Source organism: Leptonotus elevatus, chromosome 12 (genome assembly GCF_054856555.1).
Source record: "Leptonotus elevatus isolate MCC_2025b chromosome 12, RoL_Lele_1.0, whole genome shotgun sequence".
In the NCBI taxonomy this organism is placed as follows: domain Eukaryota; kingdom Metazoa; phylum Chordata; class Actinopteri; order Syngnathiformes; family Syngnathidae; genus Leptonotus; species Leptonotus elevatus.
The window spans coordinates 12,921,573-12,934,711 of NC_141250.1; the positions used below are offsets into that span (position 1 = coordinate 12,921,573).

Consider the following 13,139-nt stretch of genomic DNA (forward strand, 5'->3'; position numbering starts at 1 on the left):
CTAAAAGAAATCACATTTATTGTTATTTTTAAGAGAAAATATTATTTTAATGAATTAACGCATTCACTCCCAGCCGTTTTTACAGAAGCAACCTCCTTCGCTCCCGGCTGTTTTACTGCATTTTGACAGATTTTGCAAGGCCCACAGAATATTGTGTTCTATTGCTATAAAAACATGGAACCTACCAAAAGAACGATTAGAGTCTCTTCTTTCATCAGGAAAAAAAAAGTACATTACTATCTGTTTCCGTTTTGCAGCAATTAACATTAGAATATAGCTAAGTTTCATCATTATTCCCACATCTGTTTAGAACTGTGGGTAAATGAGCTTGTTTGCAACATGGCCTTGGTTGATCTCTTATACGCCACTGCCACCTGCTGGCCGTTTTTGTAATTACTATAATTGTTTCACCCGTTCTCTGCAGTTCAGAGGCTGCATCAACGTCTTCTGTATGCTCTAGCATAAACAACATAAAAAAATGTATAACTACGTCTTTGGGACACTTAAAACATTTAAAATAGAATGTATTTATATGTTTTGGGGAGCAAATGAGTTAATGATGTAAATAAAAAAGAATTAGTATTTTTTTTAAATGTCAGTACAAATTTTTAAGTTGTCAAAAAAAAAGATAAAATGTAGATAAAAACTTTATTTGAAAAAAAAAATCCCTAATATTGTCCAAAAAGTGACCACAGCATTTCCAAAAACAAAGAGGAAAAGCAGAATAAAATGTCCATGAAATTGCCAAAAATTTCACTTAATTGAATATAAAAGGAAGAAAAGAAAACATTCCAAAAGTACCGGTAATTATAAAATTACAACAAAAGAAAAAATCCCCCAAATTACCATAAAATGTCCACATATCTGCCCAAAAAAAGTCTGAAAATTGATAGCAAAAAAGGTAGAAATAAATTAAAAAAAAATAGCCATAAAATGTCCAAGAAAGGAAGAACAGACAGAAAATTACCACAAAATTGTCAGAAATTTGTCTAAAAATAGTATGAATGGTATGAAAAATTACGAGAAAAAAATCCCAAAAGGGAAGAGGAAAGGTAGAAGAAAATGAATGTCTCTGTATTGGGTTGCTGCTGTAATATTTTTGTGTTTTGTGCGGCTCTAATGAACTCTTGTGCCCTCAGTACATTAAACTAACACTAACACACTGTTTCCTTCATCACAATCTTCAAATGTTTTGCCGCTCCAGACCCATTTTTGGTTATTTATTTGGCCTTAAATGTCTCTTTTGACAGCAACCATAACACTAGTGGGTAACCTCTTATTCTCCTGTGGTGAATACAGCTAACTACATCACAGTTTACATTAGGACCATTGGTAAAGTGAACATTTGCATGGACTCTCCACTTGGAGGAATCCTGCTCCTTTAGGATTATTAGAAACAATGCTGACCTCAGCTGGACCCGCAGAGTTACTGCTTTAATGACGAGACTCGGAATCAACACCCCAGAGGAGATGTTAGCCCATTTGTTAGTTGTCTAAATGAACAGGTGGACTCCCATAGAAACAAAAGAAATCAGGTGGTGAAGCAGCGAGGAGAACTAATGAGGCAGCTGCTTTGCAAGACAGTGTGTCTGCGACGGAGCGGCCCACGCTGCCGAAAGCGCAAACAAGCACGCATAGAAAGACAACCTTGCATAACCTCTTGTGGAGGGGGAAAAAGTGAAAGGTGGAAAAAGAGCAGGCGGGAAAGTAAATGAGATTGTGGGGATGGAGGAGGGAAGGGGGGGGGGGGGCGCAGACGACAGCAATGAGAGGATGAGAGGGGGTGGGGGGTGCAGATGGAGTGCGGTATAAAAAAAAGAAAAGAGAAGGTTACGGAGGGCAGGGGAACGACGAGGACCGAATTTTGAGAGCAGCGGAGTGGAGAGACGAGCGTGGAGGCCTGATGAGAATGGAGGGGAGCTGTGACCTCGCACGCGGCCGCCGCATGAAGATCATCTCAAGGTTGGCAGATAAGACGACGGAGGGGAGGAAGGGACGCGTGGAGGGGGGGGGGGGTTGGAATAAGAGGGGAGCAGAAGGAGAAAAGGAGAGTGACACAAGCCACTAGACATGATTCAAGCACCCTTGCCGCTCTGAGGCACATGTGTGTGTATGAATATGTGGTGTGAGAGAGACTTGGGCAGGAGTGATTAAGTACAAGGAGGCGGCCAGCCAATAAACAAGCAGGCTGTGTTCCATTCCTTAATGAGTTCCCTATCTATCCCCTCCTTTGCTCACGCTGGCCTCCTCACATGCATCCTTTATTTACTGTCCTTTACATCATCTCATTTGCTCTCCCTCCCACGTCCCATTATCGTTCATCTTGCCTTTTCCACTTGTCCTCCCTTTTCAAATTTTTTTTATTTTTTTATTTGGCGCTTTACAATGCCACCTCTTTTGTTTCCATCGGATCACTGAAAACATTTCATGTTTGCTATCAGATGATTAGAATTTTGCTTGATGTTTCCACCGTGTACTGGTAAAAGTATGAAAAGTTGCTTTCATAACACCCCTGCTTATAAGCGGTATTTCCATTCGCTATGAGAGAGAGATGAGCAACGACACAATTCTTATTGCTGTTTTGTTTGGCTGTCCTTGGCTCCGTCTCCCCGTCTGATGATATCGACCGTGCACCGACACGGAGCTTATTTACTACAAAGCAGGTGACGCTAACAGTAAAGCATTTCATGAGAACGAAGCCGTCACATTTTCAAGGTCTGCCCGATGGCAGCGGCTGCTTTAAAAAGTGTTCCCACTCGCTCATTTTCCTACTGTGGCTATGGCGGATGCTGACGTTCACCCATAAGGAAAGTGTTATAGGTTGCCTTGAGGGATTCCGAATTGATCCGACGTTCTCATTGCGCAAGTGTTGATGTATAAAGATATCACCTGCTCTTGACTTGAACTCAAATGTCGCCTTGTGTAAATCAAATTAACGCCGGTTTGAAGGAGTTAATGGGATTAGCGTCAGGGACACAATGCTGGACACGTCAGTCCGGTCTGGAAGTGGGCCATGGATTCGGTTCTTTCAACATCTCACGGGGTCTCTCTCAAGCCAGCTGGCAGGTGCTGCTCTACTTCCATTATTTTGCAGCAATCGCTTCCTTATTTGCTGGATTTTTTTTAAAAAGAATTTATGAGTGGAAGTTATGTGAGAGCTCTGAGGCCTTTTTATTTAATTACTCCGATTTATTGTGGATGATAGGCTGAATAATTCACCCTTTTTTGTACAAGTCAGCATTTTTTTTTGTGTTATGCTATCAATACTGTTGACAACTCTTGTAACTCTTACAGCATACATAGATCAAAAACACTGTGTAAAATAGAGGTGTTAAACTATGTTTTCATCACGGTTGTTGTTTTTTCTCTCAAAAATATTGATGGATAAGGAAAAATGGTGGCAAGAAAACTTTATTTACAAGCATCGGTGGGCCACTTGAAATGGTGTGGCAGACCAGATGGGGCCCGCATGCCTTAGGTACGAAACCAGTAGTGGAAAACGTGAGGTACAGGTGCATTTGAATAAATTAGAATATTTTGGAGAAACTCTGGTTGTTCGATTCAAAAGGTGAAACTCATATCACCAAACACATTTTGTATTTCCTGGTTTCATTTTTTTTTATTAATAATAATAATTTTGATGATTAGAACTTTGAGCCAAAATTACAAGGAAGTACTTTTATATATATATATATATATATATATATATATATATATATATATATATATATATATATATATATATATATATATATAATAATATCTGTATAATATATAACCGGTAGTTTTCATTTTCTAAATTGAACTGTTGAAATAATTACTTTTTGTATGATTTTTATTTTTTTGCGATACACCCGTACATGTGAATCTCCCCCCAAAAAACAGAAAAGGCAATTACAAGCGTATTCCGAATGAAGACATACAAGACATTTGAATTGCTCATAAATTGTAAAATATTGATATTTTTATTTTTCAAAAATGCAGCAGAAATGTTTTATGCTTTGACACAATCTAGCCATCTTTCTAGTCAATATGAAAAAGAATATTCCTCAATCACCCGTTTCACTGTTGTTTCAATGGGATTTTTTTTTTTTTTTTTTTTTTTTTGCAAAAGCTCTTATTTTGCCTTCTACAATTTTCTACAGTGCTTTTTTTTTCCAGGTGTTTGGCTGACAGTGAACTAAAATCTCTCATGGTTTTAGGATTAAATAGTGTGGCAAAGTGACATGGTTAGGAGAACAAAGGTTGAAGTCTTTGTGAAAGGGTTACTGGAGTGAAAACGCAGGTTGGCAAACTTTTCGATTTGCAACGTGACTGGCCCTTTGTCAATTTTAGTGGCAGCTATGAGAGCAGCATCACTTCTGTGACGCCACTAGTTAATATGAATGGACTGGCATTTATTCTCCAAATGCTTTGAAACGTAACGCGGTGACACAAACTGACAAAAGAGCCCTTAAGCATTGTGGGTGAAGCCAGCTGGATAACCTCCAAAATCTGTCCAAATTAGAGCACATCATGATTTACACAACAAGATGAAGCCTGACCAAATGAACGACAATTCCATAAAAATAAAAATAAACGTCTCTTGCAAGGGTGTTTTAAATGGTAAAAAATGCAATATGCGACATGAGATTAGTTTAACAATTCTTTAACAACAACAAAAAACGGTTAAATGATTCTTAGATTCTTTTCTTTTTTGTCAAAATAAAAGTGAAAATAATTGAACTCCTTATAGAGCACAAATTTAGAAGTTCAAAATTCAAATCCCAGGAAATTATTGCAGGACATTACAAAACATTTTTCTTCCATTACCATCATAGTAAAAATAATTATATACCAGCATAATATACATTTCTGTCATTAAATGTAATTATAGTTCAGCATCATCATCATCATCATCTGATTGGCTGGGAAAAATCGTACGGTTACACTTTGCATAACATCAATAATAATAATAATAAAGCGACTAGTTTGTGAAATGGGTAGATGACTAATTATCTTACTTTTCATTTTTCTTATCAGAATGCAATTATATTAATGAGAATATTTTGTTAACGTTAGTTCAACTTAAAAATAAGTTCATCCAACAAACTACAATTGTGTGGAAGTGCTTGCTAAGAAAATATTAAGTCAAGAAAAATAACTTCACATACAACACTCTTATGTTTGTTTTTGTTTTTTTGTTTTTTAGCAATGACAATTTTTTTTAAGGATTATTTTTGGTCATTTTTTTTTTAATGGCGTGAGCAATGGAGGTAGAATCTTAATTTAAAACCTCTGAATCCAAACAACCAGCCTTCAAAAAGTGACGGAACATTTCCATCTGCAATTTAGGGGCAGACGAGGTGGGGGGGGGGGGCAAGGGTTGTAAACGGCGGTCGGCTGGTGCTCAATCGTCTTAGCGCTGTTGCATTATCTACACGATACTATCTGGTCACCTGGCGGCCAAACAATTAGACAGGACGCCGTCCCATAATTCCGACGAGGAAACAAGTATACCGAGACAATTACAATGAGACTCGCTTGAAAATGATGGCGAATAGCAAATAAAGCCTTTTAAATACCAAAGTAGGTGAAAGAGCGAGACATACAACCAAGCCTTGCTTCAGGACATCTATACAATTTTCGAGTAATATCGGAAATGAAAGCAATAATGTGGTTAAATAAGTCAATGCAAGATCAAGTAAATGCTATAAATCATAATATATCATCTTTCCATTCTATTTACAAGAGTTGAACACATCGCTGGTTAGGTTGATGCTGAAAGTGGAACATCTGGGAGGGCTGGTACAATATATCCCTCTGGGTAAAGTCAGAATCTCGTACTTTTTCCTTCAGCTAAGGTTCTTTTCTCTTCAGCATATACGGCATCTCCGGCTCTAGGGTGTTCTCTTCAAGCTCAGCTCGTTCCGAGGCAAATCTCTTTTTGTCGAAAAACAGAAGAAGAATGCTACATTCACATTTCACAGGTTGTTCAGGTGGACAGCTACAATCTTTTTCACGTTCGCTCCGTACCGCTCAGTTCTGTATCTTCTCAAGCCTGACACTCCCAGTCAAAGGTACAAATCGGTCCACAGCTGACTGCTGCTGCCATATCCGAAGCTGCGCCCGGTTCAAGTTGCGCCACCGCTCACCATTGTTGCTCGAGCGCTCCTTAAGCTGCGCAAAATACAAGTGAGTCAAAAACTCAGCGCTGTTGCTCGAGCGCCGCCTAGAACAACGCAGGCGGTGTCATATCCAAATCCGCGCAGGTTAAACTCGGTCCACCGCCGACAGCTATTGCTGGTTGTCGTATCCGAAGATGCGGCAGATACGAGTTGGTCCGCCAGTGACTACTCGATTACTCGAGCGCCGCCGAGAACGAACGTGTCATATCCCCCAAAAAGTGCATCGCTTCCCACACAGCTGTTGTCTCCTCCTACTGCTGTGTCTTTCCATCTGGAACAATCCTGCAGGGTAATTAGTAGAGGTATTTGTGTCCTATCGTTTCATGTGTGTGTGTGTCTGTGTATGCGTGTGTGAGTGTGTGAGCCTGTGTGTTGTAATGATGTCCCGCTGCGGTTATACACGCGTGGTCGAGTGTGTGTGCGTGGAGATGTGCGTGTGCGGCAAGTGCGTATTACTATAGGGGCTATGGTGCGTGTATCCCTGGTGGGGGTGGCCCATCCTCAACCCCACCACCGACCCGGGCGTCATGGGGGTCATGGGCGTGGCGGGGGTGACGGGGTGCGAGCCCGGCGTGACGGGTAGCGAGCCCGGGGTGAGCGAGGTCATGAGGGGGACGTCGTCGGGCGAGCGGCGCAGGGTGAGGGTGTAGTCGGGCGGGCAGGTGAGGCGCACCGTGTCCAGCGTGCTGTAGATGTCCTGCGTGTCCAAGCCGTCCAGAGCGTCCAGCGTGTCCAGGGTGTGATGGTGGTGCGTGTTGTTCCTCTCGTCCGCCGACGCCGCGTCCGACTCCAGCTGCTTCACCTGCAAACATCAAAGCAAGGATGAATCCGAAAAACAGTTGAAGAGTTACAGATGTGCTGTTCGTTGGATATGCTCACTCACTAATACCATCACAAGCAACATTCAAGTTTCAGCGAAATGGGCATTTTGTTCAGTCATCAATCATATGTTTTTTATAGCGCTTGGGGTGGTGGTGATTCGTCGCCAGCCAATTTCACACATACTGTATAAACCAGGGGTCTGCAAGCTGCGGCTCTGGAGCCACATGTAGGGGTGTGCCAAAAAATCGATTCTCATAAGAATCGCAATTCTCATTTAGTATGATTCAGAATCGATTTTAAATGTCCCCAAATCGATTTTCTTTAAATTATTTCATGTCATCTTCCCTTTGTTTGTGTGTGCCTTTATTGGGAGCGCTGTTCATGTTGTACCCGATTTGGCCACTTAGGGGCAGTGTGGTTCCACGCGGTCTGATACACTGTTAAGTTGTAGCCACATTAGGGAGTAGAAGGAAAAAGTCACGATCAAGTTATTCCAATAAAAGTTGTTTTTTGCAGCTTAGACGTTCTTTTGAGTGATAAAAGTGCCGCGAGTAGCGCGCTAATTAGCATTAGCGAGTCAGACTGGAGTAGATCATTACAATTCCTTGCACATCTATAGATTGGAGCAAAAATCATTGTCAAATTATTTTGAATCAAAAATCATTCTTAATCGAAAATTTATTCTGAATCGAATCGCAGGCCCAAAAATCCGAATCGAATCGAATCAGACATTCAAAGATTCCCATCCCTAGTCTTTAGTCCCTGTCCTGTGGATCCCCATGGATCTCTTAAAAAAATAGTAGAAATGTATTTATATATATATATTTTTTTTTTTTTTATTGTATTTTTAGATCAAATATAATTTACTGAATTAATGATTTTGATTAAAAAAAGTTTTTTATTTAAATACTAAAAAAAATGTCAGTGTCCAAATGTGTAAGTTGTTAGAAAAAGAGAGACCAACGATAGATGAAGGTTTTTTTTAAATTACGTAAAAATATCCACAAAGTGACTGTAAAATGTCCAAAATGGAAGAAGAAAAAAAAGAAAATTACCATAAAATGGCCATGAAATGGCCAAAAATGACAGAGAGTTTCATAAAAAGGCAGAAAATGTTCAAAAAGTAACCATAAAATGTCCAAATGCAAAAGAAGAAATCCCGAAAATTACCATAATATACACAAAATTGCCACACCAAAAAGTCAGAAATTGATAATGCCCCCAAAATAGCCATAAAATATCAAAAAAAAGGAAGAAGAAAATGACCATAATATGTCTATGAAATTGCCAAAAATTTCACAAATTTTACAAAAAGGCAGAAAAGTGTCAAATAAAATGTATGAAAAAAAAAGTATGAAAAATTACAACAAAAAATCCAAAAAACAGAAGACGAAAGTTAGCCGAAACTGAATGTGTTTGTCTTGGCTGCTGCTCTCATCTTTTTGTGCAGATTGTGGGCCCTCAGCACATTAGACTAACACAAACACACAATTTCCTTCATCACCATCTTCTAATATTTTGGGGCTCACACACATTTTTGTTTATTTCTTTGGCCTTAAAAGGCTCTTTTGACAGGAAAGGTTGCTGACCCCTGATAAAAATAAACAAACAAACAAACAAACATTCACGCTCGCATTTAATTTAGAGCTTTCAATAAACCTAAAAGCAAGCATGGAAGAAAATGCCAAGTCTATGCAGGAAGCTCTCGTTTACTGCCAATTTCCTCCTTTAGTCACAATTATGAATAACGCAAACATCACATCGATAATGAAAAACTGTGTTCGATTTTAATATGTCACACTAGATGTACCCGGTGGGGGGGGGGGGGGGGATAATAGACGCGGGATAAGAGCGGATATTCCAAATAAAGAGAACACAATAGCAGTTGAGCGGCAATCAGCAGAGCATGTCACTTCCAACGGAAATCTGGCATTTAGCACTCGCAACACCACGTGCGAGCCAACAAAACAGAGCAAACATCAGGCCAAATAGTCCGCAGATGACTTTCGACGGGAGGCACCTGGACACAACTCACATGTGCGCATGTGCCCCCACACACGCATACAAAACACACACGCATATATTCTCGCTCCAATGGCAAGCTATGTTTTGCAGATGTGCTCCAATGGCAGCTGATCCGCTTGCATGAGAGGACCATGAAGATACTCACGCACAAACCCCTCATGGCTTTGGCTTAGTTTGAATGAAAACCTCCAATACTTGAAAATGACAATACTAGATGGCCACAGACTTAAACCAAATTGGTTTTTTTTATAATTTAGCCACTGACTGTCACATCCTTCAAACCAAAAGTCTGGCGTATTTCCTGGACCTGTGAGAAGCAATTTGATGCCCCAAGGCAATTTCTATAAAAACTCAACTGGAAGAGTTGTTCTTGCTCTCTCTGTATGCTCACTTTTGCAAATTTCTCTCAACACAAGCCCAAACACTTGTTTAGGTCAAGTTATAGAGATCCACAACTAAATGCTGTTGCTCGCAAGGTGCCAAGAATGGACAGATCGTGTCATATCCAAAGATGCAAGAGATAGTTGGTCTATTTCTTGTTCACTTCCTGATTGGCTTTCATTCAGTTTTACAGTTAAGCCATGAAGTCCCTAATTGTTTACCACACACAACAAGGATGTTTGACAGAGTTTTTTTTTTTGTTGGCTAGAGATTTTTGCTCATTGTGTTCAGTGGGCAGTGTTATGTACGTCGCTTCAATAGCACCATGACAAAAATAATAATAATAAATATCCGCAGAGCAGTATGCAATCAAAGTCACACCAGTTTGACTTAAGCAAGTCCCCGAATTGAATCATTATGTTGATAAACAATGAACATTGAACATAAATAATGAGTTTCGCCATGACAACATTAATGGTTAAATATGTCAAGTAAATAAGATATTTCAAAGAAAGATTTTTGATAAGTGATGTCTGAAAATACTTATTTTTTTTACCAAATTTGTTAAGTGGAATACTGAAAACAATCATTATTTGTTTTATTAAAATAATTATGAAAAGTCAAGAAGGTTACTGTATTTTATTTTTAATAATAATAATACAAAACTTTGTTCTTAAACGTCGCTCTTAAAAAGACACTTCCAATTATTGGCAAAACCAGGTGCCATTTTTAAACAGGGTGGTCGGTATCCGCTAACTGTTAAAGTAACTTGTAATATAACTAAGTTGCATTTTAATGGGCATAATCAGTAAAGTAACTATGTTACTTTTTCAAGCAAGTAATCAGTAAAGTAACTAAATTAGTCCTTAAAGCAGGTCATCTATAAAGTAACTAAATTAGTCCTTAAAGCAGGTAATCTATGAAGTAACTAAGTTACTTTTTCAAGCTAATTGTGGCAACACTGTCCCCGAGGGCCTGAGTCCTGCATGTTTTCAAGGTTTCTCTACTCCAACACACCTGATTCAATGATCACGATCATTATCAAGCTCCTGCAGAGCTTGCCGACGAGCTTAAATGTGAATCAGCTGTGTTGAACGTGGGAAACCTCTAAAACATGCCGGACTGGTAAGAGAATTTGCCAGGATCATCTGAGGAGACATCAGATTTGCTGACTTTAAGCGATCTTAAAATCACTTCCATCATTCTTAAACTCCAAGTTTCTATTCTCAAGAATGATCAAGGCCACTCAAAATGGATCTATTTTGGCACTCTTGCGGTACTCAGTGTGGCACTTGTGATGACTCAGCGTCATCTTATGATCGGTTGACAGATTTGTCACTTCAACGCAAAAAGAAGAGCTGAAGAAGAACATAAACAAATCAAACCATGTGACGCAGCTTGTCTCTCTTTGTAATAAACGGCCACAAGCAAGAAGAAAGATGACAGAAACACAAGCCGAGGTCAAGGTCAAACCATTCCAATGAACGCAGACATGAACTTGTCACGTGACTCACCTGCAACGACATAAGTCCTTCCCCCTGAAGGTGAGCGGCGACATCCGCGGCCGTGATATCTCGGCGCGGGGGAGGAAGCGGACGGGGCCGGCGATGCTCCAGCCGCCTCTTGTCTTTCTTGTAGAGTAGTGCGGCGAACGCCAAGATGTTAAGGAACAACAGCGACGCTCCCACCGCGATGGTCACGGAGAGTTCCGTGGAATAGTCCTCGTTGGCGACGTGGACTCCGTTTTCACCTCCGCCCTGTCCGAGAGCAGACTCCGGAGGCTGTTGCGTACCTCCTTGAGACCCCGGATGGCGGGTGCTGCTCGGAGGCCATCCCTTGGAGAGGCGCTTGGTGTATGAATAAGGGGTGTCGTCCTGCGGCGAGGGGCTATGCGTAAAGGAGGACACCGACTGGAGGAGCTCGTTGACGTGATGCAGATGAGGGACCAGTTGGAGCCAGAAGGAGATCTTGGTGGCTCGGTAGTGGTCTCTGACGCGGGGCTTCAGACCAATGTGGAGGTAGAGCTGCTCTTTAGGGGTGTACTTGGACCAGGCAACCTCCTCAAAGCGGTTCGGTTTCGTGTGGATGAACTTGGTGTCTTGGGGAACAGGCTGGTTGGGGTCCCTAAAGGGAGACAGTCAAATTTAAGCAACTAGAGATTCAATGTTTGAAGTATTTGCAGTAGTTTGGGTCAAAAGGTGTTATTAGCAAAACCTTGGCCTTAGTATTTATTTTTTAGGGGCTGAAAGGGAGGGTACAGATGTGGTGGTATTGAAAAAAGAGACCTGTCAGACCTGAAAAGCTTATTCGGCAGTTTCCTATACCAAGCCTTAGCCAGTCATCTAACACTCTTCAAAGATGTCACCGATGACTCACTCAAAGTGGAGCAGACAAGCTCTTTTAGACAAGAATAGTTGCTATTGATTCATATAATTACAGAGTAAATTATTAGAATGACAAACTTCCGCACTGGAACTGCTTGTTTGACTTTGAAAAGGCCTCAGAAAGTTTCATTCTGGTCCTGTCTTTTAATATTACAGCTTGTCAGAAAGGACAGGCGACATTATGCAAAAGCTCTGCGGTGCTTTTACACGCAGGCTTGCACACAATTAGAACACGACCAACGTAGGAGAGTTTGACTTCTGTGAAAGGTCTTGACAAAGAGGTCAAAGAATCTGGACTTTGCAAGACACTGGGAGAAATCCAGGTTTTACTCAGACCCAACAAAAAAAGCACAAGCTGTAAATCTTGAGGTGCAGAAAAGGATATCCAAGCAAGAATTAAGAAGTCCCAGTGCACTTTTGCCATTCTTTTAACTTATTTAGAAGCCCACAGCTTTATGTTCCACAACCCATAAATTCATGTTCTTTTCTGCTTATACGTTCAGGCTTACAGGACTGGAGTTTATCCCAGCTGACTTATGACCAAAAGCAGTGGTTCTTAACCTCAGAAAGCGTTGTGCTCTTGTATTCCCCGTCTCCATGCAACCTAAGGAAGTGTTGCTTGAGTTTTGCGGGACTACAGTTGCTCAACTTGGCATTGCAAATCTTGCAGTTAGGACGCAGACTCCCATCACTCAACTCTACTCTAGACTCCAGCAGATACCATGAAAACAGCAGAAGGCTCCAGAACTGACTCTTGTGGAACACCATATGTTCCGTTATATAATAACGAAATCACGCGAGGTACCATCACAACAGTCATAAGTCAACTAATGACAACCGAGCAGGGTGTATCGTCACGAAACATTTTCCACCGAATCCCTGAGACTGACTCACCGAACCCCTGGGCTTTGATCGAACCCAGGTTAAGAACCACTGGACTAAAGACAGAACTCCTCCTGGAGTGCTCCCAAGATTCAAATGGCATCCCACCCTGCTGCTCATCACAATCATTGTTCCTCACGTTTTTACAGTGGATCTTAGACCTTCATTCATTAGGCTCAGGAGGTCGACCGACATGAATAAAATCAATTAGCAGAGCTCTGTATAAAGGCTATAAAAACAACATGAACTCCCACAATAAATGAAAAATGCGAGCAACCTTCTTAACTCATTTAGTCCCAGCCATTTTCACTGAAGCAACCCCCTTTCGCTCCCGGCTGTTTTACTGGATTTGGACAGATTTTGCAAGGTCCACAGAATATTGTGTTCTATTGATATAAAAACATGGAACCTACCAAGAGAAAGATTAGAGTCTCTTCTTTCATCAGGAAAAAAGTATATTTCTATCTGTTTCCATTTT

At 40.7% G+C, this 13,139-nt stretch overlaps 1 protein-coding gene across 1 annotated transcript in view; it reads right to left on the reverse strand.

Annotated features, from left to right (window-relative positions):
• Window positions 1–3,848: 3,848 nt before the first annotated feature.
• The window catches only part of LOC147164622 (neuroligin-4, X-linked-like), a 32,388-nt gene continuing 23,097 nt past the window's right edge, over window positions 3,849–13,139 (reverse strand). The window contains exons 9-10 of the mRNA XM_086091074.1: window positions 10,910–11,519; window positions 3,849–6,969 (exon numbers count right to left, since the gene is read on the reverse strand). Of these exons, the coding sequence (XP_085947200.1) occupies window positions 6,562–6,969; window positions 10,910–11,519 (1,018 nt within the window). The 3' untranslated portion in view covers window positions 3,849–6,561. The remainder of the gene's footprint in view (window positions 6,970–10,909; window positions 11,520–13,139) is intronic.